The sequence below is a fragment of the Trichosurus vulpecula genome, chromosome 6, assembly GCF_011100635.1.
Source record: "Trichosurus vulpecula isolate mTriVul1 chromosome 6, mTriVul1.pri, whole genome shotgun sequence".
Taxonomy (NCBI): Eukaryota; Metazoa; Chordata; class Mammalia; order Diprotodontia; family Phalangeridae; genus Trichosurus; species Trichosurus vulpecula.
Genome location: NC_050578.1, coordinates 184,226,503 through 184,247,289, shown reverse-complemented (window position 1 = coordinate 184,247,289; position 20,787 = coordinate 184,226,503). Strand labels below are relative to the sequence as shown.

Genomic DNA, 20,787 nt, shown 5'->3' with positions numbered 1-20,787 from the left:
AAAAAATTCCATGCGGATTTTCCAGATTACAGCGGCGCTGTGGAAGGGATAACTGTATACTGAATCAAGCATGTTTTTGTTGGCGCTAAGTAAAGATCAAAATAACAATGCTCGATACACATATGGATTCAGAGATACCTTGTAATTATTCTCTAGAGGCCCACTGGTTAGGCACCGCTGAGTTTACCAGGATTCAAAAATATGATGTGGCAGCTATAAAAGGTCAATCCATCTTAGTGTTCATTAAGAAAGGAATAGTGCTCAGGGCTGATGATAGATGGGACAGTCCTGTTCTCTGCCCTGGTCAGATCCCTTTTGGAGTGCTGGGTTCAGTTCTGGGTTCTCCAAGGGGACCAATGACATCAGCAGGGTGATGTCTTGACTTGCAAGTGAATTGGATTTAAGTGAGGCAGGGCTGTGCAAAGTCATCAGCCTTGCTCTCTCTTCCAGAATCATCGTAGTCTAGTGGCAAGACATAGATCTGCATGACTGGTGATGGCCCCCAGTTCCGGGTGCCACTTGTCAAGAAGGATATTGATTGCCTGCAGAATGTCCAGAGGAGGGCAACTAGGATGATGGTGGACCTGAAGCTTATGTCCTACCAGGATTAGCTGAAGAAACCAGGCAAGCATGGGCTGAAAAAGTGAAAACTTGGCGTTTGAGGCTGAGTGATGGACACATGATCATTGTTCAAGTATCTGAATGGCCTTGGAACAGAAGAGGGATCAGATCTGTTCTGTTTTCGAGCCATGAGTGGCACTTACAAAGGCAGAGTACTTAACATCAGGAAGAACTTTCTGACAATTCGAGCTATTCAAGGGTGAAATAGACAAGCTTGGGAGGTATTGGGTATTGCTTCCCTGGAAATCACAGGGTCATAGTTTTAGAGCCGGAAGAGACCTCAGTAGGAAGTAGAAGCTGCCCGAGGTCACATAGGTACTTAGCAGCAAAGTGGAATTTGAACCCAAGTCCTCTGACTGCAGACTAGATGGTCATCTAGGACTCTGCAACTCTGAGATACTGCTATTCTTTAGTGCCTCAGGCTATACAAAGTATCAAAACCTCCATTAACTAATCAACATTTTTACGCTTTAAGGTTTGCAATGCACTTTGCAAACATTGTCATTTGATCCACACTGGGAGGTAGGCGCTATTATTATCCCAGTTTTACAGATGGGGTAACCATTGAAGTGATTTTTTCGGGTCACAGAGCTAGTGTGTTGAATTTGAACTCAGGTCTTCCCTACTCCAGCTACAATGCTCTCTCCAGCTGGCTCTAACAGAGGTTTTGCTGCAAAAATTAAGAATATTTAGGATACATCCCCAGAAATAGTAAACTACCATATATTTATCTACTTTTAAAAGGTGAGCCAGGGGCCACATTATCTGCCCCTCCGTTACCGCCCTAGGGACAGGAGCGGGAAGAAGGGAGCAGCCCTTGGGGCTGTCATGACTCCTCCAGAGCCCGCGGGGGCGATGCTTTAGCAGGAGGCGACGCTCTAGTCCACCCCAAGAGACCGGTCGTCGTTGGCAGCTGAGGCTTTCGGGACGGTAGCGGGAAGATGGCTGCCCCCAGGAGTGAGGAGGGAGCAACCATGGCGAAGGAGGAAGAAGCGGTGGCGGAGGGTGCGGGGCGGAGGAGGAGGTCTGGGGTGGAGGTTCTGGTTTCCCAAGACACCTCGGGCCCCACTCCTCAGTGTCCCCATGGTGGGTCCGGGACCCGGATCGGTTGGGCACGTGGATCTCAGGGGGCGGGGAGGGGTCTTGGGAGTCGGGTTTGCCTTCACAGCCGACACCCGTTTTCTCTCTGTCGGGTCCCTTCGCTTAAGACTTAAGACTTAACCTGAGTGTAAGGACCCGAGTCGGGAGCCGTACATGGACTACTTGGACGAGTCGTTTCACATTTATGGACCTCGGTTTCCTTATCAGTAAAATGGTGGGGTCGATCTCTAACCACCCCTCCTCCTTCCTTTACATTTTGCCCCGTGAACTCGCCCCTCCCCATGCCTTTTAGCTGGAGCTGTTCACAATTAACCATGTCCCAGGAAGTGCCTGCAGACCCCACGTTTGTTCTGGGCGGGGATGTTGGTGACTGAGGGCCCCTCTCAAGTCCTGGCAGGGCCATACAAGCAGTGGGCTTTCTGCTCCTTCATGGCCCAGCAAGCTGGACGGGAGAGTGGGGCGAGGGGGAGGGGCGGGCCCTGGGTGCTGGTGGTGCTTGAGCTATTTGTCAGCAATTCCACGGGCTCCTGCTTGTATTAGACAACAGGAGAGAGCAGGCTAGGGAGCGAAACAAGGAGAAGGCTTCCCTTTGTAGCGACTATCTCATAAGAATGAGAACAGCTCTCTTTTTTTAGGGTGCTGTACAGTATAGTGCTTCTCACAGAAGCCCCGAGTGTCAGCACTAATATGCTCAGAGACAGCCCTGGTGTGCTGGACTTGGAAATCAGGAAAAAACTGAAGATGAGAGAAGTGGGTTCACACCTGTCGCGTAATAGCTGTGTGAACCTGGCGAGTAACCTAAACTTTGAGCATCAGATTTCTGGGCTGCAAAATGAGTATAATAACCGCACTGTCTCAAGGGGTGTTTTGAGGAAAGAAAGTGCTTTACAAATAAGGATTGTTGTCACCATTTTACAATAAAGAAGCCTCTTTCCACCGCACTAAGCTTCACAGACTGGCATTCATTTCTAAGTGACTTCAGTTTTCAAAAGATGATATATTTAAATTATTCCAGCCTGAAAGTTGTTCCATAGAAATCTGTTACGTTTAATCAGAATGATAGATTTAGCATGATAGGAACCAAAGGAATTGTATAAATCAACCTGTCTCCACTTTACAGGTGAGAAAACTGTGATCTGGGGAGGTTAAATATCTTAGCAAAGGTCACACAAAAACTAAGATTTCAACCCACAGTATTAAATTCCAAATACTCCACTTTACCCTACTGCCTTTTAACAAGAAAACCTAAAATTTTCACTAAAGTGAAAACTAGCAATTTAAATGGAGCTTTAGAAATTTTTCCTATACATAAACTGTTAATTGATAATTAACTGATAATTAACTGATGAGTAAATGATGATGCTGTTAATTTTTCTTATGTAGGTCCTACCCTTCTGTTTGTAAAGGTACACCAAGGTAAAGAAGAGGCTCGAAGATTTTATGCTTGCTCAGCTTGCAGAGATAGAAAGGACTGTAATTTCTTTCAGTGGGAAGATGAAAAGGTATGATAGTCTTTGGAGGTATGTTTTTTTCATGTTTCCTTTTATGGTAAAATTATACATATAGAGAGGAAGCTGTATAGTAGATAGAGTTCTGGACTTGCAGTCAATAATATATGGATTCAAGGCTGAATTCTAAAACTTAATAGGTCTGTGATGTGACAGACAGCCTCTCAGAGGCTCAGGCAATTCTTTAAGATTCCTAAGTTATAACTAGGATCACAAATCTAGTTCCTAGACTGGGATTTCCCACACTGATGAAATCACAGGCCTTTGATGTGTTGAATATGGATGTCATAAAATATTAGCATTGCAAGAGACATCATGGATCATGTTTTTAAAGATGGGTAAACTTGTGACCCATAGACACCAAGTGATTAGTTCAAGGTAGCATAGGTATTTAGTATTAGAGCTAAGATTAGAACTCAGGTCTTTGATTCCCAGTCCAGTGACATTTTCACTGTCTTGTGATGTAAATTAAGTCTGAGAGAAATCATAGGATTTAGAGCTGTGAAGGACCTTTGAGGTGATGTGATCCAACCCATTCATTTTACAGATGTAGAATCTGAAGTGCAGAGGGCTACAATGATACCTGTAATACCTACATATTACAAACTTATTGTGAGTTTCAAACAGGATAAACTATGTAAAATCGTAAAGCACCACACAGATGCCAGCTATTGTTATTGTTATTGCCTAGACACACACACACAAATCCTTATGATTCCACACCAAATACGTTTCTTTCCATTATACCATGAACATGGTACCATAACCTTTTATTGCTGGAGACTAGGGTTAGTGAACTTTTATTATTGACAGAGATGTCAATTACTGGTCAGTGAAATTGTCTTGAAAATCTAGACCTCTTTCCATTTTTTAATGCTTGACTAAGATTTAAAATCCATAGGAAGATGATGTAATATAGATATATGATGATATGATACATATAATATGTAAGATCATATAACTATAATAACAAAATAATAAAAGCTTTTAATGTTTTCCTCTATTTGGCCACATATAAATTCTATTTCCTTTCATCAAGATTTGGGCAAGCAGTCATTCCTTGAAAGATAAAACACTCAAGATATGTAAAACTAGGATAAAATGAAGGCCTTCATCAAGAGGATTCAGCCTTAACGAATCAAAAATTCTTTCTCTTAAAAGAACGTTTAAAGTTGCAACAATATGAGAGTTAAGAAGAATCCACGTCTTTTCAACCTGTCATATTCTTGTACACAGAGAACTTGCTGGAGGCCTTCCTTTAGGTCTTTTTACATTTTGTGAGTTCCAGTATTAGTACTGACTCCACATTTCATTCCCTCACTTTCATTACATGAATTCGCACCCCGCCCCCCCCATTTTAAGACACATACATTTCCTGGATGTTGTCTTTTATACTACTTCTTTCACATAAATCACTGTTGGAACCATGATGCAGCCTATTTATGGCCATGTATTTCCCCATCGCCCTTTAGATAATCTGTAACTTTTATTTTTTCAAATTTATAGTATTCCAAGCAACATTGTTACTGGGACATCACAGATGTTAAAAAGATAAGTTTTTGTGTTGGGAGCAACTTAGGATCATTAAAAGCACATTTTTAATTTCCCTAGTGCCATCCAGCTGCTCTCTTTTTCCTATTCAGTTCTAGGCCCAGCTCATTGTTTTTCTGCAGTGCTCGTCGTAGATATATATGTACTGATGCACTAACTCAGTAGACTGGCTGCTATTTCCCCAAAAAGAAATCAAGGTCTGGTCATGACCATTCCATCAAAAAACTCCACCTTCAGTTATGCTGAAAATACCTTGTGATTAATTTCCTATGTTACATTTCTGAATTTTGAATGGTTAATTTTAGTTAAATGAAAGCTGAGATAATGGAGAGAATGTTTGTGGCATGGAAGACAATATAAAAATTCTGATGCTTTTAAGGAAGAGTTTTCAGCATTACTATTTTAGATTAAGTGAATCCTGTTTACTGTTTTTCTCTGGTCAAACAAAAATTCTTACATGAGTTAATTTTAGTGCTTTCAGAGGTTAGGGAAAAAAAGGCCTTCCTAAAACTCATTGGATTTTTCTGGTTTCTTACAATTCTTTTTGAAATGAATAGGCAATACATTTTAACTAATTAAGCTTTATATTTCTTTATGTTAAAAAAATGCCTACAGTTGTTTTAGAATATTTAATATTTGAGAATTTCCATTTACGTGATCTGTGCTCTTCTTTCAGTTGTCAGAAGCTAGACTTGCTGCCCGAGAAATTTACAACAGACGTTGCCAACCTCCCCTGTCTCACAAGCAGTATGTAGAAAGGTGCTGATATTGGATTGCTTTTAAATATTACCTTAACTGTAATCTCTTCCCTTAAAATTAACTACCACTGTGGCCAAACCTTTAAACAATACGAAAATATCATTTTTCCCCCCCGGAGGCTAGGGAAGTGAAAGGAGAGACTATGAAACTGTAAAATATTTTACTTGCAGAATAAGATTAAATTAGTGGATTTTATTTGGGGCTAGGCAGGATAGGATTGAACTCAACGAATAGAGTATTGGACCTAGAGTTAGGGAGACTTTTCTTCCTGAGTTCAAATGTGACCTGATACTTCCTAGCTGCATGACCCTGGGCAAGTCCCTTAACCTTTTTGCTTCAGTTTCTTTATCTGCAAAATGAGCTGGAAGAGGAAATGGCGAACCACTCCAGCATCTTTGCCAAGAAAACCCCAAATGGGGTCAGGAAGATTCGGACATGACTGAACAACAACAAGGCAAGATAAGATTGAAAAGGGGTTAGGGTTAAATTTGGGATGGTTATAAAAATCTAGACATTTTTGTTATCTTTCTTCAGTGCTAAGGATCTTGATCTATAGCTAGAGCTCTTAAATTTCTCTTCTCAGAATGTGGTTCTTTGAGGAAAAAAAGGGATTATAGGAGATTAGCTGAAGTTTACGTTACTTGATGCCTCCTTTTTCATGTGAAGTGCTCTTGTAAGATAGGAAGTATTGGATAGGAGAGGAGGGGAAGTAGAAGACTCCCAGATGGAGAAAAAAAGTTATAGCTGTTTACAGTTTGGTGGTAGTCTTCCTTGAGAATAGTTTTCAGCTTCTTTATGACTGGTAGTATCCATAACTTTTTTATTTAAAATATTTCTGTTGTCAGCTTTTTTATTAAACACCTGGGACCTTATGATCCAGAGCCAGCACGGACCTTAGAGCATCTCTTTCACCTCTCTTTTGACATCTGTGTCAAAACTGAGAAGCATTTAGTGACTTGGTCCGGGTCTCACAGATAGTAAGGAAGAGCCAAGATTCAAAGCCTAGTCTTCTCATTCCAAATTCTGGCCCTTTTGGCTGTTCCTTACTTGTCACTCATTATGTGCTAAATAGAGTTGTGATCTTCAGCTAGAAGGTTGATGCCTGAAAAAACCATTAGGGAAAACACTATACGTACATTGATAGTATGGTTGAGGGTAATATGTGATAAGTTCCATATGAATAATCAGTTAGCAAACACTTAATAAGTATCTAATCTGTGCCAGACACTGTGCTAAGCGCCAAGAAAAAGAAGGGGGTGCGAATCAGGGAAGGTTTTAAGGATGAGGTTAAACAAGCTATTTCAGCTGACTCTAAAGGATTTAAGTTTTTGACAATATAATTTCCTTAATTTGGTTTCCTTTCATTTGACATTTGCTAATTTAGATATCTTATCACCAAAAGCTTGGCTGTCAGGTGATTGTTTTGATCACAACAGTTCATGAAATTCTTCGCTAAGGTATAGAGGGGTTGTGATCTTCCTAGGTTAGGGAGGTTCCCATATCAGTGAATGAAACCATGACTCTTCTGAAGTATTGAAGGATTCAGATGTAGAATACATGATTCATTTTGACTCAAGAGTTTGAAATAGTTTCTTCTAAAAAATTTCAGTAATAAAATTTGGCTTTTTTTAAGACTTAAGAAATTAAGGATTCCTTTAGTGTGCCTTTGGCTTGCTTCCTTCCAGTAATTCATTTTTGTCTGTATGTTATGCAGCTTTAGTGCTTATGATAACATCAATTATCACAATGGGGTTGTGATTTTGAATGGTAATTCTTTTTTTAAACTTATCTGTGCTGATTTTTGTGTTTGTTTGCTTGAAAAGAATGAAACCAAATTTCTTTTAAAAAATCTGTGAAGGAGAATGTTCTCTAAATCAAACTGGTCTTTCTATTCATTCTTAGTTAACAAGGTTTTGTTGTGCTTTGATTAAATAGTTTAGTTTGAAAATTGTGGCAAAAGAGAATGATGGTAGCTAAAAAAGTTAAAACAGTGTGTTATCTAATTTGTGTTATGGAACTGACAGTATTGCACACCTCTCTGGGTTCCACAAAACAGGGTAATCATCATTCTTCTCTCTTGAACTTTTGGGATGAGTTCTTAGGTATAGTAAGTTAAATCGATGTATTTATTTTTGTGGTTAAGCATCAGCTTTTCCTTTTGGTTTTCAGATAGCTTCTTGAAGGTGTGCCATTACACCGTTACCAAAGATGTTGACACACTCTCACTGTGACCTATAGAGTCCTAGGAAGAACTTATTTGAATGCTAAAATCAGCATTAATTTATGTGCATCCAGATAGCTTTGTTTAGTTGATATTTCATTTGGTTGTTTTTTTTTTTCAGTACTCATTTAAACTTGGATTTTCAAAGTCTGCTATTAGGGAAATACCATAAACATAATTTGTCTACTCCGGGAAAGGCAAATGGAACATCAAATGGAGATCAATAAAAATGACATTTCAAAATGCTAGCCTGCAATTTGTGAATCATGCTGAGCTGAGCAGCAGAATGAATATTTTTTTTCCTTCCTAGGTATGTGTAGTAAATATCAATAAGGAAGGAAGGAAAATGAAATAATCAACACTTTTTCAAATCTTCACATTCTTCTAACCAAATTTTTAAAAATCTACAGGTTTTAAAAATTTGGTTTATTCAAATGATTGCATTATCTTGAAAGAAAACATACACAAGAAATCTCAATTAACATTCCCCCCCCCAAAATAATAAAATAGGAATAAATGAAGTTTATGCCAATAGGGATATTTTCTAAAAAAGCAAAATAAGGTCCATGTGCTCTAAACTTGGAATAATAATTTTAGTCCATGTATTTTGATGACAAATTTTATCAAAATGATAATTTTGATAATGTAGCTAGTGATTTGAATACAGTTCCAGATTTTTTTCGGCAGTCTCATGGTTTGGCAGTGTGCCCTTTAAAGAAATGGTCATTGTATGTCCCTTATAGACTTTTAGTGCAAACATTGAAGCCGTGTAAATACTTGATCGGTTTTTAGCTTGGATAGAGACTTAGACAAAGCTTCTGGCCTTTTCATTGTTGTAGGAAAATGCCAGTGAGGAAAGTCTTTCTGCCAGTGTACATCAGCAACTGTTCTGTAACACATGGTCTTAGTTGTTTGGAACACTGCAAGGCTGAGTGATTTGTCCAGGGTTACCCAGCCATATGTATCAGAGGTGGGCTTGAACCTAGGTCTTCCTGACACTGGCTAACTCTCAATGTAATATGCCACAGTACCTCTCCAGAGGAAACAGACGGCTATTATTTAAATAAAGGCAAGCACTCATTCTCTAAATTATAATTGAAGATCACACAACTGAAGTGAATTTGGATAATATACTCATATTCCTTGAAAATCAGACTAATTTTTGGTTATTCAGAATTTCTCTTTAGATCCACACATTTGTTCAAGCTTATTAGGACTACATAAGGACTAGAATCAATAAAATATAATTCATGAGTTACATTTAGCCTGGTAAATCATAGGATCATAAATCAAGTCTAGCCCTGTATTCTACAGATGAGGATTTTGAGGTTCAGAGAGGTCAAGTCCATGTACTTTGCCCAGAGTAGCACAGCTAAGTAAACATCTGAGGCAGAATTCAAACTCAGGTCTTTCTGACCCCAAGTCTAGCACTTTGCTATACCACATTGCCTCAGATAGCTGGCTCCTCCTGTCTGACCTGAGGAGGTCCTAGAAATCTCTTGTATCATGTAGATTGCTCTCATCTGTTGAAGCTAAGGAAGGTCATGGGAGAGCAATGTGGATTCTTTTTGGTTGCTAGAGAATGGGACCTTTGAGAGTAAACTGTTCATCTAAGATCCCTGATCAGATCTAAGATTTCATTAGAAATCTTTTACAGTGCTTAGTTATTGAACAAAAGTGTGAAATTGTAGGTGAAATCTATTGGTTTGCTGAGTTCTCACTTCTCCCTTGCCTTTAATTACTTACTGGCCTTTTTCCCTACTGCTGCTTTGATTCTGAATTACTGAAATTTCTTGTGCTATATAGGTAAGGTCATCCAAAGGGCAATTATAGGAACAGAAACATTTGTATTCTTGTCATATCAAACTGTGTTGTAGTAGAAAAAGGTATTAGATTTGCAGTCAGTAAATCTGGGTTTCAATCCAATTTCCTTTTCTTTATCCCTCTGTAATGTTGTTGTAAGGTGCTTTACCCATTGGGTTTCAGTTGCCTCATCTTTAAAATTAGAGTATTTAATTAGGCAAACTCCAACTTCAGCTCTGAATTTATGATTTTAAGTTTTTTGACATCAGTGCTCCAAAGTACCTCTGTCAGTGCCAAAGGTGGTTTGATGTAAGACTTGGTGCTTAGATGAAATTTGAATTGACTACATTTACTTTGTTTAGCTCATTTTGTACCTGGCCAAATCTCGGTAGTTAGTTCCATTGAAATCATAAGAACCTACCCAAACTCTAGGCATCCTCTGGAGGGCCATTTGATGTGCCTGGATTTAGATGTTTCTGACTATCTACCATGAGCCTAGTGAATTTGCTCTCTCCCTCTCCTCTATTCTCATTGGTTAATGAGCCCTGAATTCAGGCACAGTGCCTGACCCATAGTGAGTGCTTCATAATTGCTTCTTCTTTTACTTCAAAACTGATGTGCATGGACAAGCATGAAAGCAATCTAAATTTTTTAAACACTGACAATGACTAGTTGGTTTTCCCTCAGCCGACTTCTACACAAGAACAATAAATTACAAGGAATGTCAGTTTTGAAAGTGGGTGTAAAAATGATTGGAAATATCTCATTTGGGCCATATGACAATTTCCTTAAAGAAAAAAAGTCACGTCAGCCCTTTCCAGGAGTACACTTTGCACGTGATCTGGATCATGAGCCATTTCTGTCTTTTGGGACAGAGGGTTGGAGGGCATAATCACCTTTTAATTGGGCTTCATCAATATTGCTGAGAATAGAATTCCTTTATAGCAAACACCTTTTCTTTAGAAGGTTATTTTTCTTGCTAAGTATGCCATAAGAGCTTGAAGAATGACCTTAACTTTTCATTTTGTAATGACTAGCACACTGAGTAAGACTGTTTTAACATTTAAAGCCAGAAATACATAGATTTGTCAATAGGTTTAAACATTATAGTTGTAGTAGTGACCTGAGTTGGAGTTATATATTAAGTTCACATTTGAAATAGATATTGATCTTTATTCAGTGGCTAAATTGGAGCATCTTCATTCTTATGAAATTGCTGATTCTTTTCTACTTTGTAGTTATTCAGCTAGATATAAATTATAGCCAATGTATTTTTCTTGTCCATTTTTCAAATAATTCTTTGGAGTTTCAAAAAGTAGTTTTTTAATATTAAAATATTAATAACCCAGTGTTTTCCATAGAAACTAACTTAAAATTTGTTGTCTTGTTGAATTGTTTATTGAAGGTATTGGAAGTTTATTGGGCTGCCTCTATCTCAAAGGAAGTTTTGCCAAAGATGTCAACAGTTGCTGTTACCAGATGATTGGGGAAAGCATTGTGATCACCAGGTACTTTGTGATATCTCCATTGCTCAGTTAAAGAGACCCAGTCAACTCCTATATCCACTGGAGAATAAGAAGACAAATGCTCAGTATTTGTTCACGGACAGAAGTTGCCAGTTCTTACTGGACCTCATTTTCACTCTTGGATTCAGAAAAGTGCTGTGTGTTGGAACACCAAGGTATGTTAATTTTTAAAAAATTGCATCATCACTAGAAACAGATCTTTGTGGAGCACCTGATATGTACAAGTACATGACTAGCCACAGGGTATATGAGATATATAGCATAGTTTTTGACATCAAGGAGGTAGTAGCAATCTCTATTGTTCCTTTTGGAGAAACCCTTCTAGGCCAACAAGGTGGTTGATGCCAAACAGTTAATCATTTTTGAGATTTCATATATGCTGGCATGTTCTCTAACATAGCTATACTTGCCAAATGCAGATCAGGACATTAAGAGAAAGGAAAGGGATACTTAATGTTCATTTTTGTTTGTTTTTTCCTCCCGCTTCTTGGAAAGGCTTGTGTGTTTTATCTTATTTCTTTGTCTCTGCTTGGCTTTTGCAGTTTCAGAGTCCTGTGTTTCAGATAAGGAAAGGCTACTATCTTTTAAACATTAACAAAACTTATAATTGATTTTGAAAAACCTGCCCAAATCCCATTGCTTTTTTCATTGAAAGTTTTGTGGAACCAAGCTTTCAAACATTGGAAAAATTGATCATTTCAGTTTTTTGCTGTCTGTGGTGTTGGTAATTTCTTACTAAATTGCTTTCATTAATTGCTTCAGGCTGCATGAGCTGATCAGATTGAAAGCATCAGGCGACAAGGAGTCTGACGTTAAAAGCCTTCTGCTGGATATTGATTTTAGGTAGGTTTACAAGACATAATATTTGTTCTTTTTTCCCCAAACATCTCCTAGTTTTTGCAATTTTCTTTATTTAGTTTTTTCATTATCTCTGTTTTCCCCTCTAGCTGGGTCTCAAAGGCAGTAGTTGTTTATAAGATAACTTTTTGGCTGTTGGACACAAGAACTCAATGCCTATTCTATTTCGTATCTTGGGAGACAAAGCTATTCCTGTGCTTTGCCTAATCTACTTCCTACAAAACATAATCTCATCTTGTTTTTAAAGTTTATTATATTTTGGCTTCCTATTGAGTGAAACTTCTCATTCATTTCATCCTGAAGTGGATGCTGAGCTCCTTGTTACTTAGGCAAGAATTTGTAGAATTTTGCTTCATCACCAGATCTTCAAGTTATATCAAAACATAAATTTTTTGGTCCATTTCATCTGGAGAAGAGTTTATTTCCCTCCGTTGGCTGCTTATTGGAGTGAAGGTGAAGACCAACTAGAGAATAATTGATTTGCTATAATTTCATTTGCTGGCTATAGCAAACCTTTTTGTTTCTCCTCAAGTCTTCCATGGCACTTCCCCCTCCCTTCCCCCCAGATGAGGACTTTGCTATGTACTTCACTGAAAATATTGAGCCTTTCTCTAAATGCTCTTTACTTCCCTTCTCACCGTGTACACACCATCATCCTCCATATCCTCCTTCCAGAGGGGTGGCCCCCCTTCTTGCCCAAGACCAACTTTTCTACATGCACACTTGATCCCATATCCTATTGTCTTCTGCAGCAGATTGCCCCCACCATTATTTCCATTCTTTCTATCTTTCAATCTCTTGCTTTCTACTGACTCCTTCCTTGATGCTTATAGATGTGCCTACGTGGCCTCTATCTTTAAAAAATCCCTGTTTGATCTGACCATCTTTACTAGCTATCATCCCATCTTTTCTTCTGTTCTTGGCTAAGCTCTTTTTTTTTTTTTGCAAGGCAGTTGGGGTTAAGTGACTTGTCCAAGATCACACAGCTAGTAAGGGTCAAGTGTCTCAGGCCAGATTTAAACTCAGGTCCTCCTTACTCCAGGGCCAGTGCTCTATCTGCTGTGCCACCAAACTGCCCCGTGGCTAGAGTCTTGAGAAAGCTCACTACATGTAGTGATCTTCTCTCACTTCTAAACCCTGTGCAGTCTGCCTTCTGACCTACAACTGCTCTCTCCATAGCTCCCCCTGATCTCTTATTTGACAAATCATTTGACCTTTTCTCAGACCTTATCCTACTTGACTTCTCTGTAGCATTTGACACTGCTGATGGCTTTCCCTTCCTGGATACTGTCTCCACTCTAAGTTTTCATGACAGTGTTCTCTCCTGGTACTCCTTCTTACCTGTCTGACCATGCCTTCTCCGTCTTCTCTACTGGATCTTCATCCGGGTCATGCCCACTAACTGCATATGTTGCCCAGAGCTTTATATTGGACTCTCTTCTCTTCTTCCTCTGTCCTGTTTCCTTGGTGATCTCATCAGCTCCCAAGGCCTCAATTATCACCTTTGTGCAGTTGATTCCCAGATTAATGCATTCAACCCTAATTTCTTTTCTGAGCTACAGTCACCCATCTCCAGCTGCCTATAGAACATCTTGAATCGGATGTTCTATAGGCATTTCAAACTCAACGAGTTCAAAACCCACTGCATTATCTTTCCCTAAAGTTCTTTGCTCTTCCCGACTTATCTTGTACTTGTACTTGAGGGCACTACCCATTTTCAAAACCTCAGTGTCATTGTCAACTCCTCCCTCTTCACTCATCCCACATACCCCATCTGTTGTGAAATCTTGTTTCTACCTTTCCATTATCTCTTGTATATCTCTCCCCTCACATAGTCACCACCCTGGTTCAGGCCCTCCTCACCTCTCACCTGTACTATTTCAGTAGCTTTCTGGTCAACCTTTCTACTTCAATTCATTTTCTACTCAGCCCACAAAGTCACTTTCCTCAAGCGTAGGTCTGACCTTGTGGCTTCTCTTTTCAGGGAACTCCTGTGCGTCCCTGTTGCCTCCAGGATAAAATAAAAAGTCATTTGTTTGGTATTTAAAGCCCTTAGCAATATGACTGCTTCCTGACTTTGTTTTCTTGTACTTCCCACGTCCATGCCCTATAATCTAGTGATGTTGGTTTCTTTGCTAATCCTTACATATGACACTCCTCTCCCAACTTAGTGCCTTTCACTGGCTGCCCTTCATACCTGGAATATTCTCCTTTTTGTTCCTGACTCTTAGGTTCCCTGCTTCCTTCAAGACTCACTTCAAATCCCACCTTTGTAGGAGGACTTTCTCAGTCTCTCCATACTGCTAGTGCCTTTGCTCTAGGATCCCCTTCCATCTATGCTTGTATCTATCTTGTATGTGAATAGTTATTTACATGCCTTTACCCCTCCCCCATTATGATGTAATTTCCTTAAGGGCAGGGGTGATTTTTGCCGTTCTTTGTATGCTTAGCAGTTAGCACAGTGCCCGCACATTATAAATAAAATTCCTTCATATATATCTTGTATTTGTTTACATGTGTGCATGATGTTTCCCCCCAGTAAAATGTGTGCTCAATGGCAAGAAATCATTTTATCTTTGTATGTCCAGCCCCTAGTCCAATGCCTTAATAAGCGCTTTTATTATAAAGCTGTTAGAAAGTGGGCACTTCCTAAATGCTTGTACAGATGAGGAGAAGGAGACTGAGAGGATGGAAGTGATTTGCACAAGGTAGCACAGAGTTGGGATTTGATCCTTTGGACCTCACGCCCAACATTCTTTGCTCTCTATGGCATTGCCTCCCTGTTGTGGGAAGAGCATGACATTCAGTCTGATTCTTGCCGTGAGATGTTGGGAAAGTCATTTAACTGCTCTGGGCCTTAGTTTCCTTCTCTGTAAAAATGATCTCTTAGACCCTTTCAAGTTCTAAATCTATGATATTTTAGTTTTAATAACAGAGACAGGATCAGAACTCACGTGCCTCATTTCAGTAATGTGGCTTCTGGGATTCTGTAGTGTTGTAATGCTACAGGTGATGCTAAGCAGAAATATAGAAAATCTTGTTCAGCAAATGTGTGATCAGAAAAGGAAATGGGTTTATCTTGGAAAGAGAGTGAGGGATAACAGATCCACTTTGAGTGCCCCGCTGGTGCCCACATAATATGTAAAGACTTAGAGAAAGACTTAAATCTTAGTGAATGGATCCTTCCTAGAAGAATGTGAAGAAGAGCCAACTAGGGTGTGGTTGTATGACTGGGCTGCAAGCTGCACTGTTGGAGGGAGCACCTACTTCAGTGAGATCTTGGAGCACTTGAGTACTGATGATATACTGTGTTGGTTTTGTAGTTGAATTTAGGTTATATAATGATTTTTCTTTAATGTTCTCAACAACTGTAGTAGTTTCAGTTTGGTCTGTGGTGTAGTATAGGTTGCAGTATTCCAGAAAGAAACTAGAGGGAATCCTAATGACTTATGAGCATAAATAGTGTCAAATTCTAAGGGCCTTAAGTTTTCCCATGGATCTTAAATTTCATTTTTTATCCAGAGGAGTAGCATTGACTTTTATATAATGTTGTAGGTAGTGGATATTTCCTCTTTAGTCCTCTGCCTTATAACTTTTCCTCTTTGAGAATATAGTCTAAACTTGGTTTTGTTTTAACTCAGAGAGAAAGTGTTACTTATTAGTTAAGAAATATTCCTCAAGATATTTCTCTAATGCATGTTTCTTTTAAAAAGAGTTAGGGGGAGAGAGATGGTCAGTATAAATATATATTCATATGTTAGGACGAACATACTCAGGTTTCATAAGCTTTTCTATCTTCCTTAATTTTTCAGCCAATGAATGCTTTAATTCTGGAGAGATGTCATTTAAAACTTATGGCAGCCCCAATTAGTAGGAACACGTTTGTGCTACAAATAAAATCAAACTATGGATCATCTTAACACTCTGTGATTTAGGTATATAGTCTTGTATAACTGTGCACCAAATCCCGCAGTGTCTGGGGATTGCATGAGGGACGAGATCATCCGTTACATATCTCTTCCACCAAAGTGGAGCTTAGTTTCAATTCATCACTATGGCACAGAGGTGCTGCTGGATCCTTCTAGTCTGTAAGCTCTGGTACGTTCTATCGAGCTTAAAATTGTTAGGCTGTGCCTGTCATCCAGGGGTCAGCTTGGCTAAATGCAAAAGAGGCTGATCACTAGGTTGGCAACAAGGGCATGAATTTTTTGACCACAGCAACTCTCAAAGACCATTTACAAGGGTTTGTGATTAGTATTGATGGAGGGAATGCCCACACCAACAAAATCACAGCTCCTTGGAATATCGATATACCTTGTGTGGGTCGCATCAAGCAATTCTGTTGCTACTACAAGTCATTGGTTTTTGTGGCTTTGTAGAAAGCCAACCCAAGGGCTGTTTAGACTGATTACAATTTCATTTTGGTCATATGGATATGGCATAAGGATTCTTTTTTGGGAAAAGTAGAGTTAATATTTGCCACAGGATAGATTCCTGCAAGCTTTAATTATAAATTTAGCTTGGAAGATATGAAACTGTATTTGGCAACCTATCATTTGAATATAGTTATTTTTGAAAAATGAATCTCTTAGGTTGATCTCATGAACTAATTTCATTCAGTTCTTGATTACATTTCCTGTGTATAGTACATGTTTCACATTTGGTAACTGACTCTTATTTAAAGAGAATGAATGGCCAAATTAAATGAATGTCCTTTTGAGTGGCTTTCTAGTGCATTCATCCCTGATTGGTTTTGTTTGCCTTATTCAATGTAGAGAATAATTCTTTGTGGCCAATTTCATTTTAAGAGGGCATTGTTGAGTGATTTTTCATAATTTAAAATATGAATAATTATGCCCACTTGTTTGTAACTTGATGAAAGCTTGGAACTGAAATCTTGGCTTCTTCTCTCCACTGCTGCCTATAATAGTTTGTCCAGGTGCCCTATGATACTATTTTTATTTAGCTCTTAATTTAAAAAAGATCAAATGGATGTTATTAAAAGAGGGTATTAATCTTTTTATGAGACAGTGAAAAGAAAACGAGGTGAGGGAATAGAAAAAGTTGTCTTTCTAAACTTTGAAAACAGAAGAAAACTATTAACTATAGGATATCCTCCTTTGTTTATGACTTTCCTGTTACCTATTTTATTTGCATCTTATCTACTGGAAATGAATAGGTTAAAATTTATACTAACATCTCTGTTTATGAGATGGTCATTAACAGTGGCATTATGTTTGTTTCTTCATGTCTACTTAAATTAAACCATATTTTAAACATTTTCCTGTTTTTTGGGCCCTTTGTTCATTTTATCAGTGTACAAACTTTTTGTAGTCAGTAGGTGTATTAACACTGTATTCGGGAATGGTGAGGGATATTATGCAGAGAGTGGTGACCAGCTCTTTTGGATCTCCATTGACCATAGAATGAGAGGAAATGGGCTTTAACCATAGGAGGAACAATGTTGGTTAAACATGATGAAAACTCTATAGCAATAATGGCATTAAATTAGCATGACTAGGAAAGACTAAGGGTGTCTAGTGTGAGACTCATTCACTAGTAGCAGAACAAGAGTCAAAAATTCTCAGGACATATCAGCAGTTTCTGGTTTTAAATCAAGTAAATAAGGAGTTCCTTTGATTTCTTTAGACTTTCTACCTGGGTTTTCCATTTAACAAGATGATTAGACATTGAGTATAGTGACCTGATTACTGTAGAATTAGGATAGGATGTGGATCAGTCAGGTGTAGCCCTTGAGGAAGGCTGCAACATAGATCCAATGGCTTCCAGAGAGTTTTTTTTTTTTAAATATGATTCACTAATAAGATGATTTAAGTAGTCTATTAATATTGTTTATTTTCAAATCTTGAGAATAGCAGCATGATGTAGTGGATGGATAGAACATTAAGCATTGAAGTTGGGAAAACCCAGATTAAGTCTCGCCTCTGGCATATACTCACTTTGTGAACATGGGAAGGTTATGTAACCCCTTAGTGCCCCAGGCAACTATAAGGTCTTAGTAGGTAGAATGAATTTCCATACTGAAATTCCTCATTCTGGAATTCCATTCCTAAAACAGATCTAAGGGGAAAAAAAGTTGAACTTAAGAAAGTATTTAGAATTTTTAAACATTTCTTTGGTACTTCAATAATGCTGTGATTCCATCCTTTTGGCTACTCTTCCTAGGGGTGCGTTTTATAACCCATCCATACCTTTTCGTCCTGTGCATTTCTTTCATATCCTTTCATAAATGTTTTACATGGGTTTCCCCTAGGCCACTGAAGGCCTTTTAACATTTCATGGGTACCAGTGTCAGACTTGAGTTGTCCATCAGTCTCATTACATGACTAACTCATTTCCTTTTCCAATCATATGTAAAATCATTCTCACAAATATCATATGGTAATGACAACAGATATGTGGATCATTCATTGCTAATGTCCTCTTGGTCATTTTTTTTTTTTTTTTGCAAGGGGGAAGGCAGGGCAGTTGGGGTTAAGTGACTTGCCCAAGGTCACACAGCTAGTAAGTATGCCAAGTGTCTGAGGGCAGATTTGAACTCAGGTCCTCCTGACTCCTAGGCCGGTGTTCTACTCACTGCACCACTTAGCTGCCCCTCTCTTGGTCATTTTTGATAATAATATCATCCCAGTCATTTGGTATCTTCCCTTTTGAGATACCTTGAAAAAAATTGTTCCTTTGATGCTTTCAAAAACGTTACTTCTTACATGAATTTATTCTGATCTTTGTTTAGACAAGTTGCCCTTCCTTGCTTCATCTTTTTAATTGCCATTTCTACTTCTTCATATATGTGTGTGTGTGTGTGTGTGTGTGTGTGTGTATGCATATGCACACATATATGCATATATATGTATGTGCACACACACACACATATGACTGAGGCAGATCAAATAGCTACAGAAATCCTGGGAGATCTGTTTTGTTTTACATCTATTTGTTGTACTTTCAATTTAATCTACCAATACTCTAGGTTCTGATTTAATTGGTTATTATGTCAACTTTCTGTAATCTTTTTTTCCCCTTCGTTGCTTTTAACTATTCTGTGAGGCAATATTGCTAGTAATTGTCCACCTTCAAATAGTTTACAAATAAGTCAGTATTCTAACCTAGTATTGTCCTTGGCTGTCATTTGTCTCTCTTTGGCAAGATGATTAAACGTTTGTTGACTGAGTCAATTCTTGGGTCACTTGTGTTAGTGACTATTTTATATTGGTTAAATGTCTATAATAAATGCTAATCAATTAATTTTGTTTTCTTCAGCTATTTACCATTTTTCAGTCAATAGCTTATTTGAATAGGTCTGATAGAAGCTGTTATACTTGTATGTCATGTCTTCATATCAACTTGATCCTAATTTGGTATTGATTTTGCCCTTAGCACTAAGTAGTCCATGATCTGACTGCGCACATAGAGCTGATTTAGAAATGGCTCCTTACTTTGTAACCAGTTGTTTCCTGTCTGTTGAATTATTTAGTTAGTTTCCTTTTTTTAAAATAGTGTTTACTGCTTTTTTATAAGGCATCTTCTTCCTCTTCTTTAGGGAAGTGTTCATGATATGCAGCTGTGAAGCTTCCAAGTAGTCTAGAAGCCTTTTGGCCTTTATTTCTTAATTCTGAGCAAATTTTTTGCTGTCTTCACTGTGTCCTCCTTCATTCTCATCAATGTGACCAAGTATCACAGTCTTTGGTGACTTGGTTTAGAAGTTCTTGTCAAGCTCTTTACAGAATTTCTTCTTTGCAATAGGTGATGGCACATAAGTTGCAGTTATCTTCACAGAAGTCTTTTGTCTTATGCCATATATGTGTGTATGTGTATGTATGTGTATATAACATAACATATATATATATATATATACTATATATATATACACACACACACTGCAAGGTGAGATGGTCAGTTGTCTCATAAAATGATGCCTTTTGATGCATGATGTGTCAGTTCCTCTGTTTGCCCCTTCAAGGAGAATCTGTGAGCTATATTTTCATCTAGATGTACTTTCTTTATGTCTTCTGACTTTATTCATAGAGAGAATGTCACTATTGAAGTGGTTCAGTTCCTCCAGCAGTATGTTACCTCTTTGGTTGTTGAACAAAGTTATCACATTTCAAGTACCAAGAATTCAATAAATATTTAAGAACAGTGTAAAAACTGTGATTCTTTGAGGACACCCCGCTTTGCTTCTTCTCTACCACCATTGCTGGAAGTGGAAGGTGGGAGGGGAGAGGTGGAACTCTTAAATAAGTTTGAGGGGCATTCATCACATAGTGGCTAACCCACTAGTGATGAGTTTCTCTATTCTTAATTTGGATAGTCTTGGAAATCAGACACAGTCTGTCTTTTGGACTATACTTGAAGCATTTCCAGCTTGGTAGAACTTGCTTGAGTTTGTGCTTTACTGGCGTAAATTTTGAGAATCCAAGATCATCTTCAGAGGCCTTGTAGTAGGACTTTTCTAAGCTTAACAAACTTAAGTCATTAAAATTTTAAAGTTCATGTTAAGTAGTTGCTACAGGAATTAATTTAATTAACAAAAATCAATCGATCAGCAAGTATTTGTTGAGCCTTTACTGTGTGCCAGGCATTGTGCTATATGTTGGGAATAGCTGGGAATAAAGGTTTAAAAATGAAAAAATACCCACTCCTAAGGAGCAGATATTCTATCTGGAAGACAGCACGTACATATATAAGTATAGACAGAATATATACAAAATAAATTCTAGGTAGTTAGTGAGAACACTAGCAAGTTGAAGAATCAGGAAATACATTGCATAGAAGGTGACACCAGAGGATTCCATAAGAAATTCCTCATGAAATTCCT

General features: G+C 38.3%; 1 protein-coding gene across 2 annotated transcripts in view; it reads left to right on the top strand.

The window, feature by feature from the left end:
- The first annotated feature begins 1,559 nt into the window (after positions 1 to 1,559).
- ZCCHC4 (zinc finger CCHC-type containing 4) overlaps positions 1,560 to 20,787 on the top strand; it is a 60,505-nt gene continuing 41,277 nt past the window's right edge. Inside the window, exons 1-5 of one of the 2 annotated variants that reach the window (XM_036764643.1) lie at positions 1,563 to 1,707; positions 3,106 to 3,224; positions 5,458 to 5,540; positions 10,970 to 11,245; positions 11,853 to 11,933. In XM_036764643.1, coding sequence (XP_036620538.1) covers positions 1,563 to 1,707; positions 3,106 to 3,224; positions 5,458 to 5,540; positions 10,970 to 11,245; positions 11,853 to 11,933 — 704 coding nt within the window. Of the gene's footprint in view, positions 1,708 to 3,105; positions 3,225 to 5,457; positions 5,541 to 10,969; positions 11,246 to 11,852; positions 11,934 to 20,787 lie in introns of both variants that reach the window. The other variant, XM_036764644.1, reaches the window with a different exon arrangement.